Source organism: Phaethon aethereus, assembly GCF_964289735.1.
Source record: "Phaethon aethereus genome assembly, chromosome: 7".
NCBI lineage: Eukaryota > Metazoa > Chordata > Aves > Phaethontiformes > Phaethontidae > Phaethon > Phaethon aethereus.
Genome location: NC_138583.1, coordinates 4,539,117 through 4,561,223, shown reverse-complemented (window position 1 = coordinate 4,561,223; position 22,107 = coordinate 4,539,117). Strand labels below are relative to the sequence as shown.

The 22,107-nt window shown below is 58.1% G+C and overlaps 1 protein-coding gene across 1 annotated transcript; it reads right to left on the bottom strand.

Moving 5' to 3' along the window:
- Nucleotides 1-2,615: 2,615 nt before the first annotated feature.
- PALD1 (phosphatase domain containing paladin 1) lies at nt 2,616-19,368 on the bottom strand (the record flags this gene model as incomplete). The annotated part of the gene is made up of 19 exons (XM_082002093.1): nt 16,919-19,368; nt 16,617-16,719; nt 16,240-16,419; nt 16,001-16,165; nt 15,695-15,855; nt 15,442-15,517; nt 14,668-14,816; nt 14,485-14,581; nt 14,270-14,374; nt 11,489-11,584; nt 11,139-11,273; nt 9,899-10,015; nt 9,634-9,813; nt 9,111-9,308; nt 8,678-8,818; nt 8,204-8,275; nt 7,888-8,028; nt 5,104-5,259; nt 2,616-2,765 (listed from the first exon to the last, which is right to left on the bottom strand). The coding sequence occupies exons 1-19, from the start codon at nt 17,275-17,277 to the stop codon at nt 2,616-2,618; spliced, it is 2,781 nt and encodes a 926-aa protein (XP_081858219.1). The 5' UTR covers nt 17,278-19,368.
- Between the last annotated feature and the right edge of the window lie 2,739 nt (nt 19,369-22,107).

Below are 22,107 nucleotides of genomic sequence, written 5' to 3'. Positions count from 1 at the left end.
AGAGCAGAGAAATAGGAGCATAAGGTGGTTAACCGAGGGTCAGAGACCTGTAGAAAAGCAGTTTTCATGAAAAGTCAATGAAATCAGTCAACGAGCGCTCCGGCCGAGGGCTTTCCTCGGCCGAGCAAAGCCGGCTCGGAAAAAAAAAACGAGTAAATGGGAGTCAGGAGTAATAAAGAGGTGAAATAAATACAGAAGTGAAACAAATAAAGGCTTGTTTCACTCCCTGAACCTCACGTTAAGCGATTGCCAGGGAAAAGGTCAGCTAGCAGATCCAGCCGATGGAAAATAGCCCCTTTTTTTTAAGACAAAAACACCCTTTGAGTTTCTTTTTTGGTAAGTATTTTTGCCCGCAGACCCCCTCACTGATGCCTCCCTGGGGTGAAATGCTGCTCCCGGTCAGCTCGTTAACCCCGTCTTAATACCAGCTGCTTTTTCCAATACGTCTTTATCTTTTATATAGGATTTATATTATATATTTGTTATCTAGAATATATATTATACACTATGTATAGAATTATAGTATATACTGTGTATCATATATACTACATATCATATATGCTATATATCATGCATTGTGGATATACTACATATGGCAGCATATACTACATACGGCAGCATATACTACATACGGCAGCATATACTATATTTTATACATGAATATGTAGCATAATTATACATACACTCTATTTTATACATGAATATGTAGCATAATTATACATACACTCTATTTTGTACATGAATATGTAGCACAATTGTACAATATATAATAATTAGAGGATAATATATAATATACATCCTATAATTGTTCTATATTTTATATAGGTACTATATGATATAGCTGTACCCCCTGTTTGCTCTGTCTCGGGCTGAACGTTTGCAAAAACGCCGACCTTTTCCTCGGAGCGGCGGTTTCGGCAGGGCTGAGCGGCCGAGCCGGGGCAAGCGCGGCCCCCGGCATCCCCCGGAGACCCCCCGAACCTTTTGCCAGCGGCGGGCAGCGAAACCGTAGCTCGGAGGGGACGTGCCGAACCCACGGAGGAGGCGGCGGGCGAGGAGGTCCGAATATCTCAGCGGAGAGCACGAAGGCACCGCGTTACGCCCCGTGGCCGGGTGCGACGCCGGGGAGAAGCGAAACCACCCAAGTTTGCAGAAAATCAAGTCACGGCGGCGTGGCGGGACGGCAGGATTGGTGGGGACCGGCTCGCCCAGCACCCCGGCGGATGCTGCGCCCCATCTCCCAGCCGTTCCCCGCCGCCTTGGGACCCCCCGGGCTCCCCCCCGCCTCGCACCGAGACCTTCAGCTGGAGCAAACCCCTCCAAAACCCCTTCAGAGCCAGGTTTAACTTATTATCTGAGAGCGGGAGCTCGGCTGCTGCCTTCACTCCCTGGGGAAAAGGAAGAAATAAATGCAGCACAGTTAATTTTTCACGTTCAAACACATTCCCACCTCCAAGGCTTTTTTTTTTTTTTCTTTTTTTTTTCCCCGGGGCAATTGCTTTTGCCCCACGTTGGGAATCGCCTGTCAGGAAGGTGGGAAGGCAAGAAAGAAGCCTTTCAGCTCCCCGGTCCAGGTGATGCAAAGCTCCAGCCTTCGTTACCAAGATTCAAGGGGCTGGGATTTCCTAAGCAATTAAAACCCCTGCCTAATTAAGTCGGGGCTATTAGGCAGGAGTTTCAAGGGTTGCTGCTGGGGGCAGGAGAAGGGGCTGCAGCTTTTTCCTTCAGTAAGGTAAATTCTTCAGTAAGGCAAATTAACGGGGTGGTACTTGTGCCAGGAAGATGGAGAGCACGTGCCCTGTTAAAAACAGGAGGGAAAAAAATAGCATCAACAGCTTTTTGCAAATAGCTGTCGGCTGCCCTACCACATCAGCAGCAAAAAAAAAAAAAAATCCCTATATTAATTATGCTTTTAAGTCTACTCTTTGCTGAGCAGCTTAACCCCGACCCCAGCATCACCCTGGCAGTGCAAAGGCAGGTCTGGGGGGGACAGCAGGGACCCCCGAGCCTGCTGCTGTGGCTGCCTTTCCCCCAGTCGCATCCGCGACTGAAAAAGCTGGGAAGAAGATGCCCAAAACTTAAAAATACCCGGGTCTGCAGTGACTGGGATCTCTGCAGTCCTAATGCAGGCTACAACTGTTTATGGCTCTATATATACATATATATGCACCCACGGAGCCGTAAATACATATTTCTCTGCGTGTGTGTATATACACACATATATATAGGGTTTTTTTAATATATATATGCATATATATAAGTGTGTACATACATCTGTGTATTTATGCATATATATACACAAATCTGTGCCAATAAATACACGCCAATTCAGGCGACGGCATCCCGGCATTTCGGAGCCGCTTTTCAAACCACCGCCCCCCCACCCACGCCCCCCCCCGCAATTCGGCGCCTACCTAAAAAGGCTCGATTTTTAATTTACACTATTTTTATTGCGTCCAAAAGAACCCCAAGAAATTCTCCCGTTTTAAGGCAGCCGCGGGGCTCGCCCCTCCCTCCCCCCAACCCCCTAATTTTTGGGAAAACAGTCTTTTTCCTCTACAACCCCCCCGGGAGAAAGTAGCGGGGGGGGGGGTGACCCCCCCCACCCCCCGGCCCTACACGAAGTCCCCCCGAAACGGGCGGGAGGTGCTCCCCTGCGCCGGCCAGCGGCCCCGCAGCGTGCCGAGGGGCTCGCCCTCCCGGCTCTCCAGCTCGGGGAAACCCAGCCGGTTCAGGACCTCGTAGACCCCGGCCACCGCCGCCACCTGCAAACAGAGGGAGGAGAGAGATTGAACCCCCCCGCCCCAGCATCTCCCCCCACCCAGGTACCCAGCCGCCCCCCGCAGCCCCCGCCCGGCCGCGATTTATACGCCTGGGAGCCGCTGCCCCGCTGGCGGGGGCAGCCTCGCGGGCTGGGCTGGCTTCGGCAGCCGCCGGCCACCAAAGCTAGAACGGTGCCTTCTCTTTGCTAAAAACGCCGAGATCGTGCAGGGGGAAGGGGCCTTTTGGGGTCAGAGGCTGCTTTTAGCCACAGGGTGGGGGTATTTCCCACCCCTCCAGCAAACGGGGGGCAGACGTAAACCCATGAATTAAAGGTGCTGCATTTAAGAGATGCTGCGTTTAAGAGATGCTTCATTAAAAGATGCTGCATTTAAGAGATGCTGCATTTAAGAGATGCTGCATTAAGAGATGCTGCATTTAAGAGATGCTGCATTTAAGAGATGCTGCGTTTAAGAGATGCTGCATTTAAAGATGCTGCATTTAAGAGATGCTGCATTTAAGAGATGCTGCGTTTAAGAGATGCTGCGTTTAAAGATGCTGCATTTAAGAGATGCTGCATTTAAGAGATGCTGCATTAAAAGATGCTGCATTTAAGAGATGCTGCATTTAAGAGATGCTGCATTAAAAGATGCTGCATTTAAGAGATGCTGCATTTAAGAGATGCTGCATTTAAGAGATGCTGCATTTAAGAGATGCTGCGTTTAAGAGATGCTGCGTTTAAAGATGCTGCATTTAAGAGATGCTGCATTTAAGAGATGCTGCATTAAAAGATGCTGCATTTAAGAGATGCTGCATTTAAGAGATGCTGCATTAAAAGATGCTGCATTAAAAGATGCTGCATTTAAGAGATGCTGCATTTAAGAGATGCTGCATTAAAAGATGCTGCATTAAAAGATGCTGCATTTAGAGATGCTGCATTTAAGAGATGCTGCATTTAAGAGATGCTGCATTTAAGAGATGCTGCATTTAAAGATGCTGCATTTAAGAGATGCTGCATTTAGAGATGCTGCATTTAAGAGATGCTGCATTTAAAGATGCTGCATTTAAAGATGCTGCATTTAAGAGATGCTGCATTTAAGAGATGCTGCTTTAAGAGATGCTGCTTTAAAAGATGCTGCATTTAAGAGATGCTGCATTTAAGAGATGCTGCTTTAAGAGATGCTGCTTTAAGAGATGCTGCATTTAAAGACGGTGCTTCAAAAGATGCTGCTTCAAAAGATGCTACATTTAAGATGCTGCATTTAAAGGTGCTGCTTCAAAAGACGCTGCATTTGAAGACGCTGCACTAAAGACGCTGCATTTAAAGCCAGGCACTCGGCATCCAGCCAACAACGAGCATCACGCATCTCCACTAAAAAAATGGTCCAGCCCCAGCCGCTGCCTCTGCCGCACCGCCGGGCAACGCAAACACTGGCGTAACCGCGACTCCGCACCGCCACAGCCCCGGCCTCGCCACGGCCCCTTCCAGCGAGATGGGGAGGGAAGCGGACGGTGAGCGGAGCTGGCAGCCGCCGCTTTCATCTCCCGCCCGGCGGATCAAACATGCCAATACGAATTAGCGGCGCCGGCGGAGGCGAGCGAAGGGATGAGCTTTTTTCCCACGAAGGCCGGCGCCGCCCGCTTCGCGCCGCGCAAACTCGAGGAGAGAAAAACCTAATCTCCGCCTAATAAAAATTTAAAGAATATTTTAAAAAGTAGGGAATACGGGAAATCTGGGGTCTCTCACCCACCCCCATTCTGTTTTGTTCAGCTGGCTCCCGATTTTCTCGGACGCCCAGCGCCAGCATCCCCGTCCTCCCGGGCTCTCCGTCCCCTGCGCCGCCCGCCCTGGGCACGGCGAAGCGGGGCCGCTGTTAATTATTCCTTCCTTGCACTCTCCCGCCCCGTTTGGCCGGGATATTGTATTTTTAACACGCTGCAGAGAGACCAGACGCGGGTTTGGGTGCGAGGAGAGCCAGCCAAGCGAATCAAGCCGGGCCCCGGCGAGCTTGGCTGGCGGCCTCCCAGCCCCAGACGCTGCAAGCGCAACCGGCAGATGAAAATAAAACCGCGGGCAACTCAAAAAGAGGAGAAAAAGGCAGGTTTGGGGCGGGGGCGAGCGCCCCGTCCACATGGTGGGATGCCACCCATCGCCGGTGACCCGCCCGGCTTTCCCTGAGAGGCTGGTCCGGCGGGATGGGAGCTCGCCCGGAGCGAAGGGACCGGATACGATGCCCCCAACCACCACAGGAAAAGCGAAGGGACGGGGTCCCGCTTCACGGCGCCCTATAAATACGAGGCGGGGCGAGGTCCTGCTGGCGGCTTCGGCGGGGGAAGCCTCACCTCGCACATCCAGAGGCTGAAGGGTCGCTGCCAGGAGCCCTTCTTCTCCAGATGCAGGTAGGCGTTGAAGAGGATCAGGTAGACGTAGCGCTCCAGGTACTGCAGGCTCCTCAGCTGCAGCGCCCGCGTCTCCTTCTCGTCTTTGCCCGACCTCCCCTGGCAGGAGCGAAGGAAGCGGCTGAGGCGGCAGCCGCCGCGGGAGAGCGTCCGCGAGGCGGCTCCCGCGCCCGCTCCTCGCCCGCGGTCCTGCTCTCCGTCCCCAGGCGAGACGCGCCGGGGGGGTGCCCGGGAGCCAGGAACGGATGCCCGGGTGCGAACCGTACCCAAAACCATGAGCTCCTGGAGGGCGAAGCGTTTCCTCGGGGCAAAACACGGCTCTTGCCAGCATCCCCCGGTCGGATCCAGCCTCCGCTGCCGGAGGAGGAGAGGCCACGGCAGCCACCCAGCTCCCCACTCTGAGATTGGCGGCCATCGCACCTCTTGTTATTATTTTTATATACTTATATATGTATTTTCATATATTTTATATAATATAAGCTATACAATAAAAATATATTGTTGGTTTTGTTGTTGTTGTTATTATTATTATTATTATTATTACTATTATTATTATAGCTGTTATTTTAACAATAGATGAGCCCTGCAGTGATGCCCCTTCCAGGAATTAATAAATAATAAACAAGGAATAAACAGCCAGCTGGCATAAAAGCCCTGATCCCACATTCAGCCCCGCTGCGAACCATCCCGAAGAGCAGCAATTCCTCGCTCCGGTGGCAGCACCAACCCGCCCTCCGGGACAAGCCCGCTCCGCTTTCTCTTAGCTCCTTCCCCTGCTGCTCGCTGCCCTGGCACGCAAACGTTTCCACCCGTGGGCTTTGAAAAAAAAAAAAAATAAAAAAAAAAATAAATCGGGGTTTGTTCAAGCCATTGGCACCAGGCAAGCGGTTCTGTCCTCGGAAAAGGCATCTCCTCTGCACCTATGTGCCAGTACCTGCAGGGAGCAGATGCTCTTATCCTATTATTTATCATGTTATTATATTATCTTGTGAATTTTTTATTATATTGGCCTATTGTTTATCATTTTATGATCTCATCCTGTTTATTTTTTATGTTGTTGTCCTGTCAGTGATCACTTTATTATCCTATTATTTATCTTTTATCCTCTTATTTATTATTTTCTGATATTATCCCATTTTTTCCTCCCAGTTAGGGGTAGGAGGGGGTAGGACCAAACCAACGCAAGTACAGGGCACCTTTTCCTTCCCTCCTGCTTGCCCTAACCCTGCAAACCGTCTCCTGGCAAGCTCCAAAAACTACAAAGCAGCGTCAGCCCCGGGCGCGCAGCGTCCGTCCCGTGACGCTGCCGGTCCACCCAAACCCCACGTTTCTCCAATAACAAACCACGGCTTCGTTAAAAGTCCATTAGGGCAGTGCCTAGACTATGCAATCCCCGTAATTCTCTTCTTCAAGCTGCCCGTCATCAAGGGAAAAAAAATTAAAATAAATAAGATTTAAAGCATCTGCACACGCCTCCCCCCAGCCCAGCCGAATCCAATGGGACGGGTGTCGCTTGCGGCGACAAAAGGCTCTTCCTGGGGCAGAGGGTGTGGGGGGAAGCGGATGACTCCATCCTTATCTCACCTTCCCACCAGGGCGAGTTGGATACGGCCGGCCCGGAAACAGGATCCCGGTCCTGACCGCCAAGCGCCGGGAAGCGGGGCAAGGAGGTCACGGGAACGGTCTTCCAAAAAAAAAACCAAAAACAACAAAAAAAACCCCAAAACAAACAAACAAAAAAAAATGCACTAAAAAAAAAAAAAAAAAAGTCACAGAGGACCCCATAACCCAGGAGGCAAACACCCAGGGAGCTGTGGATGTTACTGGGTGATTAAATGCTCCGGATTTTCCTCTCCCGGTCAAGGGTTCGCAGCCGTTAATTGAAAACGTGGGTCGGCGGCAGCTGCGGGCAAGAGCATCGCTGCCGGGGACGCGGCTCGAACCAGCCCGGGCAGGGACGGTGCCGAGCCCCGAGCTCAGCCCTTCCGAGGCCCCACGAAATAGTTGCACACCTTAATAAAGAAAAAAAAAAAAGGGAAAAAGAAAAAAAAAACACCCAAAAAAACCTAATAAAAATTATCCTTTCTCCCCTTCTTCTGCTCCACGGAAGCTCCCACATAAAATCAGGCTGCGGCACACAAGCTCGGCTGGTTTGCGGGATGGCTTCTGCACGGGCACGGACATGTCCCCCCACCCAGGACGGGTCCCCCCACCCAGGACGGGTCCCCAGCCGAGCTTGGAGGAGCTGGAGGAGCCTTCAGGGCTTGGGAGCGGAGTGGGATGGACCGGCCCTGCCCTCTGCCGGCTGCGCGGCACCGGATGCCGGGATGCGGGACGGTGCCAGACGGGAGGGACGCCGGCTGGAACGCGGGACGGCGGGGTGCCGAGTGGGATGCGGGATGCCGGGTGGGATGCGGGATGGCACTGGACAGGCAGGGTGTGGGATGGCACCGGGTGGGATGCGGGATGCCGGGTGGGATGCGGGATGTCGGGTGGGATGCGGGATGCCGGGTGGGATGCGGAACCGCACCAGACCGGTGGGAGGTGGGGCGGCACCAAAAGAGCCCTGGCACCCCTCCGGCACCACGCCGGGAAGCTTCAGCCCAAGAAACCACCCAGCTTCAGCGGGGCTGGTCCCGGAGAGCGGGCTGATCCCTCTGGGATGGGGTGCGACGGAGCCGGGCGGCCCCGAGCCGACGGGGAAGCGGGCGCGCGGGTGCCGCTCACCTGCCGGTAGGTGCAGATGATGATTTCGCGGAGGTGGTAGTGCATGGGTGTCATGGTCTCGCTGACGGTGTCCAGGGCCATGTCCACCTCCTTCTTCATCCGGTGACCGTCGGGCAGGAGCTGGACCACCTTCATCACCACCTGGCGCGCGGGCAGAAGCGGCAGGGGCTTCACCGGCTGCCTCCTCGCCTCGACCCGGCTGCTCCGTCTCCGCTTGGAAGGGGACCCGGCCCCTCCGGGGAAGCAGCTGTGGCTAAGGTAGCGAGGAGCGGGGTCGGCGGGGGATCCTGAAGCAGGGTCAGACCCAAGGGCTCACCTCGAACTCCCCTTTGGTGTACTTGGCGTCCGGCACGCTCACGATTTCCTCCTCGCTCACCTCGGGGATGCCCTGGGGCGGTCGGAGAGGACCGTGCCGTGAGGGGCTGCACGGCCCCCTCCCCGCTGCCCGACAGCTGAGCAGAAATGCAGACCCCAAACTCAACCCACCAGGACCCCCGGCGTCCTCCACCTTCCCCTCTGCCCGGGCAGCAAAGACCAAAATTTCACCCCCACCCTGCGCTCCGCAAGGGGGGAGCTGCATCTCTCCCACCCTTAACCCTTCATCCGGCGGTGGGAGCTTTTGGGAACGGGGTGAAGGCTCTCCGGGGAGCCACCCGCGCTGCTCCCGGAGCTCCTTGGGGGCGAGAGGCCAACCTGCCCCAGCCCTCCCCGGGCTCCTTTCTCGCCCTCCCGCGGCGCCACGGCCGCTGCGGGCTGACCCCCAGGGAGAGCCGCAGACCCCGGTACCCACGTTGAAGTGCCAGAGGGTGAGGACAGCAATGACCATGGCCGTGGTGGTCCTGCCCCGGCCGCTGGAACAGTTGAACACGAAGGCTGCCTGCGAGTCCTCGGCCAGAGCGCCCTTCATCGCCTCCAGCAGCCGGTCAAAGTCCTACCGGGAGCAAAGCCGGCGGCGGGGGGTTATGGGTGCAGCCCACCGGGGGATCCCCCTTCTCCAGCAGCCCGCAGGCTAAAATCCCCGGCTCCCCGCCGCACGCGCCGGGTCCAGCCCGGGGGCCTCCCTCCCTCCCCGGCCGGCACCCAGGGTCTCCACGCAGCATCTCCCCGGGGGACCCCCGGCTGCCGAGCCTGGGAGCTCACCGCCGTGGCACCCAGCACCCAAGCGACGTGCACCCCGGGACGGCTTGAGGAGGCGGCGGCAGCGCCGTCCCGCTCCCGGGTACCTGCTCCTTGGGAGCGCAGAAGTCGGGGATGGGGATGCGGCGGTAGGTCAGCCCCTGGCAGGCGTTCTTCTGCTGGCTGAAGATCTCCTGCGTGGTCAGGCAGCTCTTGAACATCTTCATCTGCTTCTCCGCCTCCAGGTACACCTCCAGCCACTTCTGGCACTTCAGCAGGTCGCCCTTCAGGGTAGCCTCCAGTTTCTGCAGAGGGATGGAGAAACCCCCACTGTTCGACCTGCTCCTCTTCGGGTTTTTTTTCAGGATTTCAATCTTTTTTTTTTTTTTTTTTTTTTCTTTTTTTAGATGCAGGCTGACATCCCTCCCAAACACCCCGCAGCCAACTCAAAACCCCAGACCGCCTGCCGGCCGCCTGCCACCTCGTCGCCGAGCGAAATAAACCCCAAAACAAGCAGCTCCGGGGCTGGGGAGGGGGGGACGAGGGATTATCACAGACGCGGCACACGAGGGCTCCTGGGAGGGGGGGTCCCCCCCCGGTCCAGCCCTCGCCGGGCGCACGGGAGCTGACCTCCAGCTGCTGGGGGGAGGCGGCGGGCACGGGGATGGGCTCCTCCAGGTGCCCGGGCTCCCGCAGCGTATAGATCTGCTCGTTCCCCTCCAGGACGGCTTCTTCCCGGAGGCTGATCCAAACGACGCGGGCGTGCTTCCTCTTGGCGTCCGTCAGGTACCGCAGGACGCTCCCCAAGGCCTGGGGGAAGGGGCGGCACGGGTGACGGGAGGGCTGGGAGCCCGTGGCGGGCCACCCTGCCCGCCGCAGGGCGCGCGCCCCTCACCTTGGAGCTGGGCTGCGCCGTGCCGTAGATGGGCATCTTGGGCACCCGTCGGAAGTTGGCCACGCTCATCTCCTTGGCGGTGCTCAGCACGTCCGGGCAGAAGCGCTCATCCGCCACCTGCAGCCGAGCAAAGCCTGGGCAAGGGGCGCACCCCCCGGCACTGCGGCCGCCCCCTCCCACCCAGGGCTTTGCGGGGTGCGGGGTCCCAGCACACCACAACCTCTCACCCACGGTCCCCGCTCAGGAGGAGTCCCCAAACCCTTCCAACACCGGCAAGCCGGGGCTCAAAGCCACACGGCTGCGTTTCGAAGGTGGGAGATGCTCCTCTTGCAGCGAGACCGGGCCAAGGCAGCAGCAAGCCACCAACAGCTCTGGCCTCCTTCACCCCACCCCTGCCCAGGAGCACCAAGAAAGGTTGAAGCTACACCCAGGCTCGCGTCCCGGGGAGCTCCAGCATCCCGGTACCCTGGGTCTGTGGGGCTGGACACATCCGTGTGCACAGGGGTTCTCTGGCCACACGCCCGTCCTTGCTGAGGATGCAGGTAGGACATGGACCCAAGACCCCAACATGGACCCGGAGACCCCAGTGCAGACCCGGAGACCCCAACACGGACCCAGAGACCTCAACATGGACCCAGAGACCTCAACACGGACCCAGAGACCTCAACACGGACCCAAGACCTCAACACGGACCCAAGACCTCAACACAGACCCAGAGACCTCAACACAGACCCAGAGACCTCAACACAGACCCAAGACCTCAACACTGACCCAAGACCTCAACACGGACCCAGAGACCTCAACACAGACCCAAGACCTCAACACTGACCCAAGACCTCAACACGGACCCAAGACCTCAACACGGACCCAGAGACCTCAACACAGACCCAAGACCTCAACACTGACCCAAGACCTCAACACGGACCCAAGACCTCAACACGGACCCAGAGACCTCAACACAGACCCAAGACCTCAACACTGACCCAAGACCTCAACACGGACCCAAGACCTCAACACGGACCCAGAGACCTCAACACAGACCCAAGACCTCAACACGGACCCAAGACCTCAACACGGACCCAGAGACCCCAAGACCCAGCACCTACCCTATAGCAGGGAAACCCCTCGCTTCTCCCACCCCACCAAACCCCTTCGAGGGCGAGCATCCCAGCAAGGTGCCGTTCTCAGGGGACAAGGAGGAGCCACCGGCCCCATCCCCACATCCGGGACAGGGACTCACCAGCACCCGTGTCCCCTTGATGACGATATCCCCGGTGACAGTGAGCTCCGACGCGTTCATCCCCGCCTGCAGCCGGTAGAGCTCGGGGTGCCGGCACATCCACCTGCTGAAGCTGAGGGCAAAGCCCAGGGGGTACTGCCGGCGGGGGGCCGGGGGGGGGACGCGCCGTCAGCCTGGGCTCAGACCCCCTGCCCGCCCACAACCCACGACCCCACGGAAGAAACCTGCACTTGCTTGTGAACCGCGGAGGCGGAGACCCCTTCCCTCCCACTGACACAGGGAAACGCCACCAAAAAAAGAGCCAAAGAGGGGGTTTTGGCTCGGTGAGGTTTGGGGTTTGTTTTTTTTACCTGCTCGTGAAGGTAGTAGTTGAAAGCGATCAGGTAGAAATAGCGTTCGAGGCTCTGCAACGTCCTCTGGAGGAAATACTCTTTGGTGCTGCTCCCCTGAAAGCAAAGGCAAGCGGGATTCGGGAGTCGGGATTCGTACAAAGCCCAATCTGGAATATTGGGGGGGTTTTATGCCTTTTTTTTTTTTTTTTTCTCCTTAAAAAGGAAACGTTTGAAGTCTTCCATACTAAATGATGCTCAACGACGTAAATTCGCGGTTCAGCTCAAGCAAAAACTTCCCTTTCGCCCAAGGACACGCCGGGAGCGGTTCCAAACCGGACCCAAGGGGCTGTCCCGGGGAGATAGACTGTCCGGATGCCAAGGGCAGGCTGGAACCCCAGGGGAGGGGGCTGGCTGACGCCAGGTCCATCCCTGGGGAGAGAGGCCCCCGCGCCGGCGATGCCGCAGGTAGGGTCACGCGAGGAGCGGCCAGGGACCCCTCGGGGACCACCCCCCCGCCCTGTCTGCCTTCAGAGCCCAGCGGGACCCCCAGGACCCGCTCTAGGGTCAGTATCTCCTGGGGGGGTGGCAGACCCCAAAACGGAGGGTGACGCTAGACGAACTTAAGGGCAAGACGAGCTTGTTAATTAGAGGCATAAGCCACACACCCCGCAATATCCTCCGCTTCCAAGCGTCTCCTCCTTCCCTTCATCCCCAGAAACGTCGCGATGCCCGCGTAGGCGGCTTCAAGCCTGCTCTCCTCCTCCTCATCTTCACCACGACCCGAACCAGGCGCCTGCCCGTCTCCTCCCGGAGGCACAAGCCCGAACCCTCCGGATTTTCCGTAATTCAGAAACCTGCCGCACGCTGCCTCGGGGCGGGGGTTTGCGCCTCTGAGCATCCCATGCGAAAAAAGCAACCCACGACGCCGGCGTCGGAGCACCCAGCACAGGGTCCGCGAGCATCCCTGGAGAGCCCCTCGGCAACCCCCCCCCCAAAATAGGATGGAAAACCCTAGAAAATGGGGCCGTGTATGTACGGGGCCAGGCTTGGCGAGCAGGGTTTGCGCATCCCCGACGTTACTCGCTTGACTCACGAATATTTACTTGTTCTCTGCAAGAGAAATCCGTCCCACTGTCATTTATCAAGAGGGTTTTGCTCTGGAAACTCAAAACAAAGCCTGCGAGGACGGAGCCGTGCCGGGGCTTTGCCGGCGGCACCAGCGGAGCAGCAACTTCTCCCCGAGCGCTTGGGTTCCTGCGGTGAAAAACCAGCCTTGCGCTCTCCCCCAGGGGGGAAAAAAACCCCAAACCTCTGAATATTCCCCAGAAACAGAGTTTTCGACGAAAAGGGGGATGATCCGCTCGCCTGCCAGCCGCGGAGAGCTGGGTACCGCGGGGGTCTGGCCGCGGCTCAGCATCCCACGCCGGCATCACCGGCGCCGGAGGGCTTACATCTCCGCTTTCGCCCTCCCCAACGCGGGGCGGAAACACACAGCCCAGCGTGACGATCGTTCCCCCGTGCCCAGAAAAGCCCTTCCTCTCCCCAAAAGCAAGCGGGGCTCTGCCGGCTCACCCGGCCAAGCCCCCCCCAATACCACCTGCAGCCCCTCCAGCCGTACCGAGCCCGGGCTGGTTTTTTGACGGCTGAGCATCAGCCCCTCTCCCCTCCTCGTCCTCCCCCTCCAGCACATTTTCCTGGCCCCTCGCCATTGTTTAAACCCGCTCTCGCTCCGCGCAGGCTTCAAATAAACACTCCTCGTGGCCGATTTACGGCGGTCCCCCGGCCATTAGTTTCCCCGGCGTCGAGGATGACACGGAGCAGCCTTCCCCAGCGGGGAAAGAGTCAGGGAAAGGCTCTGAGGCAGCAGGACAATCCCCTGCCCCGTGCCCAAGCTTCCCCCGCTATACAAAAGAGCAGCACCAAACATACCCGAACGCACCCCAAAACGGAGGTAAAACATTGGGTTTGCCACCCAACGCCAAAAAAGTGCCAGCAAACGCTTTGTTTTGCCCTCACTTAATCGTTCTCGTGGGGCTTTTCTGCTCCAGCCCATTCGCTTCGGCCGCACAGCGCCTGGTTTTTTGGTTTTTTTTTTTTTCAGGTTGCCCTTTCCAGCCAGCCCTGGCACTTCCACGCCGCATTCGGCACGGAGACGGGAAAAATTAAGCTCCGAAAAGGCCGGGATGGCGGCAGCGTTTCCACCGGAGCATTCTCTCGCCATCTATCCGTCCCCCGGTTCGGACGGGGGAGACCACGGCTTTCCAGCGTGGAATACCTCCCCGCTGGCTTTTCAAAGCAAAGGGAGAGGGGAAAAAAAAAAAAAGAAAGAATCTACAGCTGGGAAAGCTTGACCTCGAGTGACTATATTTTGCAGGAAAACCTCTAAACAACGATCGCTCCCAGCTCCCAAGGACTTTTACCAGCCAGGCTGGTATGGATTTTCCAATTTTAGAGCTGACGAAACCAGGGCAGGGGATATTAGTTGCCCCCGAGGTCGTCTACCAGAAGCAGTGGCGAAGCCCAAAACAGCCAGCTTTTCCCCCAAATCCCAGCCTGCTCCATTTTATGGCCTTTAAACAACTGGGAGGGGGGAGAAAAAAAAAAAGGAGGGGGGGAAAAAAAAAAAAAAAGAGAGAAGCTCTGAAACCTTCCAGGTTTCACATCCCTGGGAATTTTCCAGCTCACAGGAAGCTTCAGATTTCCAGAATTTACATTCTTCTCATCCCCGCGCCGAGACAGCTCGAATAAACTACCCGGCGCGGGGCGGCTTGCATCGGAGCGATCCGCTCGTTAACGTACCTGGATCTGATAGTCCTCCCCGATCCCTTCCAGCTTCTTCTTGTACTCGTAGATGGCTTCCTTCATGTCGTGCATCTCCGAGCAGGAGGCGACGGCACCATCCACCTGGCGAGGAGCCCACGGAGAAGCCAGCCCCAGATGAGGTGGGGACGGGACGCCGACCTCGCTCCCTCTCGCCCACCCCCTCCCCAGGGGTTTTGCTGGCACCCCCGTACCTCCTCAACTATCTGCTGGCCTTTGGGGACCATCTCGATGAAGGTCTGGATGACCCGAAGCCTGTCCCTGGGAGATGTTTTAGGTGGGTGGGGAAGTCTGGGGTGGGAGAAGAGGGAGATCAAACCAGTCCCGGGGGCACGGGCACACCCCCCCGGCCCAGCCCCGGGGGCTGCCCCACTTACTCGGGCTTCTGGACGGCTCCTCGGTGGTGGTGGAGGACGAGTGTGCCCATGGCCATGGCCAGGTTGGTCCTGCCCACGCCGGTCTGGCAGCCGAAGAGCAGCGCCGGCGGGGGTCTGCCGGGGTCCCGCAGCAGCAGGCTGGGGCTCTCCTAGGAGGGGGGACAGGGAGGTGGGGACCACAGGGGCATCTGCCACCGCGATGGCCGGGGTGGAGGCGACGGCCCTGCCCAGGCACGGAGGGCTGGGTGGCATCTCCCCTTTGCTCAGGGGACGGTGCGGATGGACCGGGGCAGCACGGCCGGAGGTCCGTCCACTGCGTCCCTGTGCCCTCCCCAGCTGCTGTGACACCCTGGCCGGTCCACCCCTTGAGATGTTCCCACCACCAGTCCCCAAGCCGCCGAGATGAAAACTCCCAGGCTTAAAAAAAAAAAATTAAAAAAAAATAAAGAGAAGCCCTGTCACGGAAAAATCCAGATATTTCTCCCAAACCCGTGTCAGGAAGAGCCACCTGCACAGCAGGGATGCTGGAGGCGGCGAGGGACCGTCACCTCCAGCCAGGGGTAGGGACGAGCAGCCGGACAACACGGACTCCTCCGGCGGGGTCCAGAGCAATGGGAATGGGATGCAACCGCAGGCGCGGGCATCCTCAAGCCAAAAGCGGGAGAAGGCGCCCCGAGGGAGTGACGCTTCCCGACGTGGCACCTTCGCTCGGGCGCGGGAGCGCGTCCCAACCCGGCGTGGCCCTGCGGACCAGGGCGCTTTTGCTGGGCTCACCCTGAGGAAGCGGATGAAAGCGTCGAACTGCTCCTCCAAAGGGGCTCCCTCGGCGGGCAGGGGCAGCCGGTGGTACCTGCCGGGCACGGGGACGGCCCTCGTTAGGAGGACGGGGCCGTGGGAGGGGGGCTTCGTCCCCGCCTCGGCGGAGGGCACGCGGGTATCAAGAGGAAAGGCGGCCCAGCTTGCAAAAGCGAAGCCACCGACCACGCGTGAGGAGGAGGAGGAGGAGGAGGAGGAGGAAGGGCAGCACCTGTAGGAGGGCAGGAGGAAGACGGGCCTGCGGTAGACCTCCTCCGTCACTTGGATGTCCTCCTCGCGCCGCACCCGCACGGCGTGGGGCTCGTCCCGCAAGCGCTCGATGTCATCGTAGACGTAGTAGCGGCTCTCGCTCAGCTGCGCGAAGTCGTGGATCTAGCGGAGACGGGGGATCGCCGTCGGAACCCGCGGGGCGCCCGCCGCCTCCGACGGCCCCTTCCTGCTCATCTCCGAGCCGGGGGGACGCGGGCACCCCGCCGCCGCCGAGGGGACGACCCGCCGCCGCCCCGTCCCACCTCACCTCCTTGCGGATGGCCAGCTCCAGGCTCTCCGCCCGCAGCCCCCGCCGCGGGCGCTGGAGGTTCTCGTGCAGGTTCTCCTTGCCCCGTGGGGTGTAGGACACGAAGTCCCCCTCCAACCGCAGGAAGACCACGGGCTCCTCACGGACGCAGAAGAAGACGCACTCCTGCGGAGAGGGAGGAAAGGCTGCCCAAAAGCTCTCCTGCCTTTTTCCGCCCCGATGTCCGCCCTCCCGCCAACCTTGTGGCCCTCTCTCTGCAGCTTCTGCAGCACGAGCTTGAAGCCGTTGAGGCTGGGTTGCCCCATGCCGAACACGGCGTAACCTCCTCTGGCTTGTCGGAAATTGGGAGCGCCGCAGCTGCCCGTAGTGTTCAAGACGTCTAATTTGCCGTATACATCCCTGACCATGAAATATTTCCCCTGCAAAACAAGACGGGCGGAGAGACGGTGGAGGATAAGTGGATGGGAGCGAGGAGGCTTGAAGGCGGCTGGGAGGAAAAGTGGCTTTTTCTTGGCGACCTTCAAAATCAGCTCCCCCGCCCCAAAAAAAAAAAAAACCCAGGGTCCCCAAACCCCAGGCTGAGACGGGTTTGGCCCGGGGCGGCGGTGACGCTCACCTGCACGAGGTAGTGTTCCAGCGTGGCCTCGGAAATGCGTCCCACCGTGTAGTTGGCCTTCAAGAGGTCGTCGTGGATCTGAAACTCCTCCCTGCAGTTGTACCTGCAAAAGCCGCGTGCGGGTGGGCAAAGGGAGGGGGAAAAAAAAAAAAAAAAAAATAACGGCATAGGTAAAGATCAAAAACGAACCCCCCAAAAAAGGCAATTTTTAGGTAATTTCGCAATTTAGGGAAGATCGTGCAGCAAAACGAGAGGTCTGGAGACGGCAGCACGGGGATGCACGAGGCTGCCAAAGGACTTACGTGATGACCACGGGCGCCACTTTGTTGGTGATGATGGACTTGGCCTTGCTGTTGTGGAGCCCCAGGGTCTGGAAGGAGTGGATGCTGAGGGAGCGCTGGTCCTCCATGCTGCCGTCGCCCGGCGCCCCGCTCTCCGGGGGGGATGCCGAGACTGCCTGCTGCGCCGCGCTGGCGGTCGTACCCATAATCCGCGGGCGGCTGCGCCGGGACGGGGAGGCGGCAGTGACCACGGGGAAAACATGGAAGGAGGGAGAGGGAGGAGGAATTTTTTTTTTTTTTTTTTTTTTTTTTCTTTCCCCGGCTGCTCCCGTGTTAAGAAGGGAAAATCCCGGGCGGGCGCAGGGCAGCCCCCCCCCCATTCACCGACAGCCGGCGAGGAGAGGCCAATTTGGGAAGAAACGCTAAGCCAGCCCTTTCCCTCCCGCTCCCGCCTGCCATGCGGCTCCCTCCCTCCGGGAGGGTCCGGACCCAGAATCCGCCCCCCTCAGATCTGCTGAGTCAGCAGATGGCACTGCGGAGGGACCCGGTGGCTCTTCGCCTCAGCACAGCCCTTAACCCCGTCCTCCGGGGCGAGTCGTACGTGATTTTGCAGCCCCAGAAATTGTGGGAGGCAGCAAGGAGGAGGGGTGCCCCCACCCACCCCACCCCCCTTGGAATAATCCCGCAGCGCCGAGAAACCCCCTCGATCGCGGCGGAGGCAGCCGGAGCCTCGAGGCAGCGGCATGCGGGATGCTTTTCGGGGGGGGACCCCGAAAGCAGACCCACGCGCCGTCCCCCCCGTCCCCAGGGAGCTCATCCCTAAGGAGGGATGAAAGGACAAGGGTCGGGCCGGGCTGGGGAGTGGGTGGCGGCGGCCGGGAGCATCCTGCCACACTCCACCGGTCCAGGACAATGCGCCGACTGTCTGCGCCAGCCAGGGCCGGATCCCGGTAACCGAATGAAGCCAGGGATGGCAAGGGGGTAGCCTGGGGAAAAAAAAAAAAAAAAAAAAAAAACAAACAAACAAAAAAAAAAAAACAAAAACCAACCAAAAAGAACCCCAAACCAAAACAAAAACAAAAAACCCACACCCCCCCAAAAAAAAGAAAAGAAAAAAAAAGAAAAAGAAAAAACCCACAAAACCTCTGCCCAGCCCTACCGAGCCGCTCCCCAATAAAATCTCCATCCTACCGACGCCGTGCGGGGAACGACCCTGGCAGCATCCGAAGCGGGGACGGTACCTGCTCGGCGCCGGGAAACGCGGGGCGGCTTTAACCCGGCCCCACAAATGCTTCGACAGCTGCTCCTGCTGCCTCGCACAGCGGCGCAGGATCGGGCCCTTGAGGCAACCCCAGGCAACACGATGCCCCCGGCAGCTGCAAATGCTTCAGGGGAAGGGGAAAAAGCCTCCGGAAAATGTGCTATTTCCAGACGGCCGTGCCCCGGCGCAGATTTTTTTTTTTTTCCCCTCCTCCTCCCCATCTTCCTTCTCCACAGAAAACTTGTTGCTCCACCATGAATTTTCTGCCCCGTTAGGCAGCCTGGTTTCTTTTACACGCCAGAGAAGGGTAGCGGCGGGGGGGGGGGAACAAAAAAAGCTCAGCTGTTTCAGGCCGGTGCCATTTCTCCAAGTCCCTTTATGCTTTTCTTTCGCATAAACGCTGTTGGGGCAAAAATAAAGAAAAAAAAAAATAGGGGCAAAAATAAAGAAAAAAAGAGGGGGGGGGGGGGTTTCAAGTGTTTCAGGGCAGGCGCTCGTGGCTTTGGAGAGCTCAGCCAGCACGCAGGAGGGGGAAGTTTGGCCAGGATGCTTTGGGTTTGGGGTTTGTGTTTTTTGTTGTGTTTTTTTTTTTTTTTTTCCTTTATTTCGCTCAGAATCGCTGCATCTTTCCAAAAGCAGCCGGCACAGCCCGATGAGCTGTACCCATCCCCCTGGCTTCGCTCCAGCATCCCTACGCCGGGGGGCTGGAGGCTCATCACCCCCCAACTTACAGGCAGACGCAGGCAGCTTCTGTATTTCCCGCGTCCCTCTCCCCCCGCCGCGGCCACCCACCTTCGCCGTGAATCCCCCAGGGATTTTTTTTTTTTTAATTTTTTATTTTATTTCCCCCGCCCCCAACAACAACAGACATAAAAGATGCCGGGCAGATTTGGAAATGGTCTTTCAAACCACATAATGAACGGAGAGAGGAAATCACATTTCAGCTTCTTCCCCCACCTCGGCTGGGCGAGCAAAAGCATCTTCTAGAAAAGCACCGAAATTACCCAAAATGGGTGCTCTGGGCAACCACGGGAACTGCTCTAAAAAGCCACGGGAAGAGGGAGGCGCTGGTATTATCCGTACGGAAGCGGCTATTTACTGGTACCGCTGCATCCGATGGGAGCCGGAGGGCAGACACCCTTCCCAGTGCCCGACCTGCAAGCTGGGACACGAAACGGGATGGCCGGGGAGGCAAAACCCTCTCCCGGGAAACCAGATAAACCGATCTCGCCTGAAAACTCTCCCAAGCGTCGCTGCGACGGAGCCGCGGCGCGACGGAGCCGCCGTCGCAGGCCAGCCAAGGACGGCATCCTTGCCTCCCGCCTGCGTCTCCTCCCGGAATCAAGCCCCGGGATCACGGGCCCAGCCATCCCATCCCCTCGCCGGCGCTCCCAGCCCTGATCCCAGGGACCCAAAAGCCAAACCCGAGACAAACCGTCGCCCGTTACCCAAGAGCCTGTTTTCTCCCCAGCCGTGAGAAGGACCGACACCCTGCGAGAGGGCATCCCACCCCAACAAACCGGCTCGGTGCTTCTCCAGGCGTTTTCCCGAAATTCAAAGCTCCGGCGGCCACCGGTTAATTACTCCTGCTGCCTAACGAGAAAGCAGGACCCATGGGTGCCCAACGTATAGATGCTTCCCGTCCCCCGCAGACCCTCGCCCAGCCCGGGGAACACCGGACTGCGCCGCGACGCTGCTTGAGCATCCCGAGACGTGACGCGTGGGCTTCTCGCGGCCTCTCCCACATAAGTCACGATGTTGTGCGGTGCTCAGCCCCCCCCCCCCCGACCTTCCGGCTCTCCTCTCCCCCGCCGCCCAGCACGGGGGGTCATTCCCGTGGCCGGGAATCTGGCGAAGACTCAAAGCCGGAGCAAACAATGGACTAAATATAGAGGGGGGCGGCCGGGCTGCAGCTGCAGGATGCATCTGCCCCGGCCGCCGCGATGAGGAGGAAGCGTGCACTTGCCCGGCCGCCTCATTGTCAGCAGGAAATAAATCAAATAAATCTCCCTCCATACAACCCCAGGTGATTTTATAGGGTTTTTTGGGTTTTGGGGGTTTGTTTGTTTTTTTTTAATAAAATGCAAAGCCCTTTGGGAAGCAGCAGGAATTGCAGCATCTTCCCAAGGCGCCCATCTCTCCCCTGGGTGCGGGGCAGCCCTAGCAGCTTTTCGGCACCGAGCCGGCACGGATGCATCCGCGAGGGACCGGGGGGCACCCGGCACCGGCGACCCAAGCAGGGAGGCAGGAAACGCCGCAGCAGCCGGCAGGAAACCCCGGCGCTGCCGGAGGGGCATCACCGAATCCCGGAGGAAGTGCCGGAGCCGAGCTCCCTGCCCCGACCGTGCTCTTTAACCCTCTTTTTTGAAAAAAAAAAACACAGTGAAAATAAAATAACACGCAAACAGCAAGTCCTTTGCCGGCAGAGCCCAGGTGCTATCCGAAATTCAGTATCTCCGGGAGATATCCCGGAGCAGAGGCTGCGTGGGAACCAGGCTCCCGTTGTTCCAGGTGATGCCGGAAGGAAGCAGCTCGGCTTATTAAAAAAACCATAATAAAGCAAAAAAGGAAAAGGTGAGAAATAACCTATTAAGCCACGGCTTATTTGAAACGCCTTCTCCACCCACCGAGCTGCAAGGGTGAAATAAGGCAAGGAAGCAACGCGACCCAAAACGTCTTAAACCAACCCAAACACGCTTTGCAACGGGGAGGGGAAAAGGCTCTGGAAAAAGCTCTGGAAAGCCAACTTTGCAGCAGACAGCTCTGATTTTACAAGCCTTGATTGTTTTTTTGGTTTTTTTTTTTTAAACAAGTAAAAGCAACTGCCCTCCATTCTCATAGGCTCCAGGCTCCTCGGAGAGCCAGCGCCGACGGCCAAAAATATAACTAAATAAGCAGCATTTCCTAGAAAGTCCAGAGGTATTTCTCAATCAGGCCAAGACCGGTGCTGCCGATTCCCTGCGCGCCCCGTGCTCCACCACCGGCATCTGCCAGGGAGGAGGGGAAAGCATCAGCGGGATGCCTTCCCCCTAAATCCAAGCGGGAGCACCGGGATAACGAGGATCTGGCGTTTCACACCCCTTCCCCGACACGCTCCTGCCTTTTGGCAGGAAACCGAGCGCCACATCCCCGTCCTCCTCGTGACCAACCCGCCTTCAGCGACTTGATTTAAAAGTCAGGGAAAGCTGTTTTGAGGCAGGGAAAGGGAGAGGGGAGGAAAAAACAAAAAGGAAAAAAAAGAAGGGCACCCAGACACGTCACCCCAGAAATACGGGTGCGACTCTGCACCCCACCACCGAGGCGGCAGCCGCCAGCGGGGATGCTGGTACCCGCTGGGAGGTACTGGGAGTGGTACCCGGGCTGCAGCCCTTGCTCCCAACCCTGGTTCAGGGCGAATTATTGATCTCAATGTTGTCTCAAACCTTCCTCGCTGAGCAAGGCCCGCGCCGGAGGAGCGCCGACGTAAACGCGTCTCGGCGGCAGGAGACGGCTTTTTTGGCTCGCGCCGCCTCCAGGTCGCACAGAGCCCACCTTGTAACGGCAGCCCGGGCGCAGGATGCCCTTCGGAGGAGCGAGCTACCACGCGCGCCTTCTCCCCTCCAAAAAAACCTCCTTCTGCTACCCTTTTTACAGACCCCCGGCGGGCTCCACGGGGCCGAGAGGCGGCTCCACGGACACGCGGGAGACGTGCAGGCTGCCCGAGGTTTAGGCGAGGGCTGTGATCGACGAGCGTCGATGGCAAGAGGAACAAAGCCCTAATTCGCCGGCGCTGCCGGTTGCGCCGCCAGCGGCTTCGAGGTTGGCGAGCGTGCTTGCTGAAGAGTTTCCTTTCCACGGCGCAAAGAAAAAAGAAAAGAAAAAAAAAAAAAAAGCCATGAAGGACGGAGATAAAGGCCGGGGGCACCTCCAAAGAGACGACCGTCCTGGGGAGGAGCTTTCCTCCCACGCC